General features: G+C 30.3%; 1 protein-coding gene across 1 annotated transcript; it reads right to left on the bottom strand.

Annotated features, from left to right (window-relative positions):
* Window positions 1-902: 902 nt before the first annotated feature.
* On the bottom strand, window positions 903-4016 carry EIN_261570 (hypothetical protein; the record flags this gene model as incomplete). Its single annotated transcript, XM_004262069.1, has 1 exon — window positions 903-4016. The coding sequence occupies one exon, from the start codon at window positions 4014-4016 to the stop codon at window positions 903-905; it is 3114 nt and encodes a 1037-aa protein (XP_004262117.1).
* Between the last annotated feature and the right edge of the window lie 1003 nt (window positions 4017-5019).

Here is a 5019-nt window from a genome sequence, read left to right as displayed (position 1 = left end):
ACTCGTTTATACTTTTAATTTTAATATGAAACACAATTTAGTTGTTCTATAAAAATTGACATCGAATTATAAAGTTGTGTTTTCATTTTTTGGCAAATTTTGTGTTATGGTAATCAAAATTTAATCTAAAGTTTGTTTTTATTTTTTTTCATGTATATTTTGGTACAAGATTTATTTGTAAAGAAAATTAGAAAAAATTCAGGTTCGTTATTTGATTATTTTCAAGAAAAATATTTTGAACAAAAAATGAGGGTTAAGCAAAGGAAAAAATAGTTTAAAAACAATATATCCAATAAATTGGGGCGTCCCAGTACAGAGTTATGAAAACAGTTTATTATAATAATAAAACAATATAAATATTAGACTATGATTAATTAAAATATATATGTGTCCCAATTTACTGCTTTTTAATTTATCGAAAACGAAAAAAATCAAAATTTGTAAAAAATAAAAAACTAAAGAGCACCAGAAAACGGCCATACAGCAGAAAATAGTCGTACACATTGTTTTATAGTATTTTTCTGTATAAAGTCGGGTTTTTATTTTTTCAAAACCCAATTTTTTTCCTGATTGTTTAGTCAAATTTTATATGTGAAAAATATTCCCGATTTTTTGGTTTGTTTGATACTAAAATCACAAGTGTACGACAATTTTCTGTTGGTCTTTAATTGGAAATAATTATTAAAAATTACATCTATCTTTTTTATGTTCTTCCGTTTCACAAATAATAGACCTTATTGATTACATGTTTTAACTTCCATCAACAAAAAATTGTTTTGTAAACTATTTAGTCAAACAAGTAATTTATACATTTTTTAAAATGAGTTATACACTTGTTGTTTTTAATACACAAATATTCATTTTTTGTTATTTTGTTAAATTAACACCAAAAATGGATAAAATTATGTTCTTTTGACTGGCACTTCACCATAGGTCAAATTGAATGAAGTCAATGACACAATTTTGGCATAAGAAGAGCAGCTTGTTGCAGTCACTATATATGCACCATCATCTCTATAAAATAATGGAATTCTAACCAAAGAACTTGGTTTTAATACTCGACTGCATCCACCAACAGCCCCACAACCATCATCAGAGTCCGTGATGTATAAATAGCTAATCATGTTATCACCTCTTTTACTTGATAAGTCTTCTTGTTTTACTTTTAAGTTTTCTTGACTTTCTGTGAGACATTCACCCGAATCCACCATATCAAAATCGCCAAGTTCATATCCCCATAATGTAATGGCGTGCCCTCTTCCACAAGTGTATTTGACATTAAGACCCATTGGTGTACCTCTTTTTATATGTGGTATTACCATCTTTTTCAGATATTCAATATAATAATCTCTCCCTTGATCACTTCCGACATAATTATCTAATGCAACTCTAACATTCTTTTCAAATCCAACATACTCGGTATATCGAGAACCTCTCTCATATAAATTATCATAGAGTAACGTGTCTGCTCCAGTGAAAAACCAATTCAATGCTTTACCAACAAAATAACCTTCATTTGTTGAACAAAGTCTAATGTATTCATATGCTACACTTTGGGAATATGCTGTATTATCATTTGCTTTAACCGTCCCATTTTCCCAACTCGTTGGTCCATACGGCGTGTCAACAGGAACATTAGTGAAGTTAATAGATTGTTGATACCAGTCGATAAGGTTTGCTGTTGTTGCAGCCCAACACAACGAACTATCTTTAACAAGATATGTTGTGTTATATCCCATTACTGTTGCATTTTCTCTACCTTCCCATTCTTTGTTGCAATCAAACCACCCATTTTCTATGTCAATACCTTTAGCGAAATAACCTCCTCCGCGTGTAGATGTTTCTTCAATCGTTAATTCAAACGAACTGCTAATTGTCTCATCTTCAGCTGAAACGGCTGTAATAGTGGTTTTTCCTGATAGAGTTGGAGTCATTGTGTATACATTTTCAGCTTTTATACCGGTATTCTTGTATGGGTAAAATCCATCTCCTGCAGTAACAATAACAGCTCTGTTATTGGCTTTTGGAGGATCGACACGCACTTGAAAACTGAAAGGATTTCCTTTGATCACGGTGATGTTTTCAAACGAAAAACTGATACGTTGAACGGGAATAATACCAGTGTAAACAGTAAATCTTTGACTTGATCTCACATTAATTTCATTGTAATTTTTGATATACACGGCATATATTTCAGTTGAACCTTCATCAACACCAATGATTTTACGACCTTCGACTCTGATAATGTGAGGGTCCTCTGTTGTGTAATAAAGATTGGTATCATTTTCTTCAATTAATACATGACCTGGCTCTAAGTATGCAGTTAATGGTATTTCTTCATACACCTTTAAAGTGTTGTTCTTCGCTTCAAATACAATTCTTACAGTTGAATCTTGTGTGACAGTTAATTCTTTAGTGCCAACTATATTTTTGGTAAGGTAAGTGCACGTGATAGTCGCATTACCTTGTGATACCCCAATCACGGACAAATAATTTCCAGGCTTCAAAATAGCTTCATTTGAAGAAGATAAAACAACATCACTTGAGAAAAGTGGTGTTTTATAAGGCATCAAATAGACTCTTAATTTCATTGATTGTCCAGCAACAACACTATCTTGATCTGAATCAATCCGGAGAGTTTCTACATAAACAGTAAATAATTTCGAGTCTTCAAAAGTGATTCCATTTTCAGTGTAATTACATTTGACATCTGTTGTACCAACACTTTTCCCTTTAAGTGATAAGTTTGAATAAACCTGAATCACAGAAGTATCAAAAGCACTACACTGAACCTCAGTCGATAAAAGCTTTCTGTTTGCTGGATATGCAAACACGTTTATATAAACAGTGTTGCCAACCATAACATCTGTAACTGCTGCTTCAATGCCAATGTTTGTTGTAACGATGTCTGTATAAACTGAAAATATAAGTGTTGTTTTAAAAGTATTTCCATTTTCAAAATAACTAGCAGTTATAGTTGCAGACCCTTTTTGAATTCCAGTCACTTTTCCTTCGTTATTTGTGATCAATATTTCTGGGTGGTTTGAACTAAACGACACCTGACTTGAATTTAAAAGTCTCTTATTCGGGTTTGCGTATACCCTTAATAAAGTGGATTCTCCTGTTTTGAGACTGGTTGTATCACTTTCCATAACTATAGAGTCTGTTAAAACTTCTGGTTCATACACCATAAAGGTCTTTTGTGCTAAATAAGAATTATCATACTCAAAATATGTTGCTGTGACACTTGCGTTTCCAACTGAAATACCATAGACTTTCCCATCCTTTGAAACAGTTAAAATTGCCTTGTTTGTTGTTGAGTAAATTATTTCAGTATTATTCAAAGGACGATGCCCGGGGTTTGCATACACCTTCAGAGTAATTATTTGACCAATTTTAACTCTATCTGATTCGGATTCAATTATAATGTTGTCAGTTTCAATAAACGTGTATACAACAAAAAATTTGTTCTGAGTAATGACCTTTGAATTTTCTGTGTATGAACAAGTCAAAGAAGTAGATCCTTCATTGATTCCAGTCATTACACCATTATTCATACTCAAAACTGACGTGTTAGCAAATGAACAACTAACATCATTAAAATTTAGCTTCTTGTGTGCGGGCTCTGCATAAACCGTCAATTGAATACTCTGTCCAACTTTGATCATCGTTGTTTCACTTTCAAGAGATAGACTTTCAGTTGCAATTTGATTGTAAATCTCGACAACAATTGCTTCATATATTGGGTGGTCGGCGCAAGTAACTTTTATTTCTGTTTTACCAACGCTTTTTGGTGTTATGAGACCCTGAGAATCAATTGTGGCAATTTTTTCATTCAAAGAAATGAAATTGAGTGTGCCACCAGAATACACTTTTGAAAGAAGTTTTGGGACAATGGTATATGAAGAATCAATTTGAACTTTTACTGTTTTGACATCAACGCATATTGGTTGATCGATGGAAAAGACTCCAAGTGCTAATATAAACAAAATGATGTAAACTTTATTTATTCTCATCAATGAATTTTTTAATTGTCAAATGTTTATATTATTTTTTCCAACAATTCCTTTTTCTTAAAATAGTATTGAGTGTTAAAAACATTAAAAAAGTAATATTAGAACAAGAAGTTATTGAAAACATATTAAAAATTTTTAGTTCTAAAACCGAATTGTTGGCTTTGTTTATATATATTTTAAAACAGCAATATAAATATATAACTTTTTGATTATATTACATTCCAAAAACGTTAATACAATTAATACAATTAGAAAAATAAAATACATAACAATTATTATTAAGAAAAAGCCATTATGATATCGTTAACCAAACTTTGTGGATTTAACTAACTGAATAAACTCAAACCCCATTCTTAAAATACATATCAATGTTTCATTGTTTAGACCATTTTAATTTTTTTTATCTTTTTGTTATTTTTTACAAAAACATAGCTTTTTGATATTAGTGGGGAAATATATTATAAATTAATAATATGATGTAATTATGTCAACACAGTCGACCAATTTTCTATCGCCCGCCAAAAAACAAAGCAATTTGTGGCTGACACGTCATGTCCAAACCAAACACGATTGACCAATTTTCTTTGGCCCGCCAAAAAATCGGTAAGCTAATTGTAGCTGACACGTGTCGGCGGATGAAAATAGGACAAAGCATCGAAAATAACAAACATTTTAATTGCGGCTTTTGTTTTTGAATAAAAGTCGGGAAAATTACTCTAATAAGTATTTTTGGAAAATAAAAAATCTATTTGAACAAAATAATTATTATAATAAGATTATTATGATTGAAAATATGGGAAAATTACCCTAAAAAATAAAAAACATGTCTTTTGTGAATAAAATTGAAACATGATAACAAAATAATTATCAAAAATAAATAATATTTGTCATTGTTTTTATTTGGTATTTAAGAATTATTAACATCAAACATTCATTATTCCTATTATTTAACTACTCTATATTATTAAATTTGAATTATTTAATTAACTATTAGAATTATAAA

Source organism: Entamoeba invadens, assembly GCF_000330505.1.
Source record: "Entamoeba invadens IP1 unplaced genomic scaffold scaff_1105074726507, whole genome shotgun sequence".
Lineage (NCBI taxonomy): Eukaryota > Evosea > Mastigamoebida > Endamoebidae > Entamoeba > Entamoeba invadens.
Note: the sequence above shows the minus strand (reverse complement) of the source record. Positions and strands in the feature narration are given on the sequence as shown.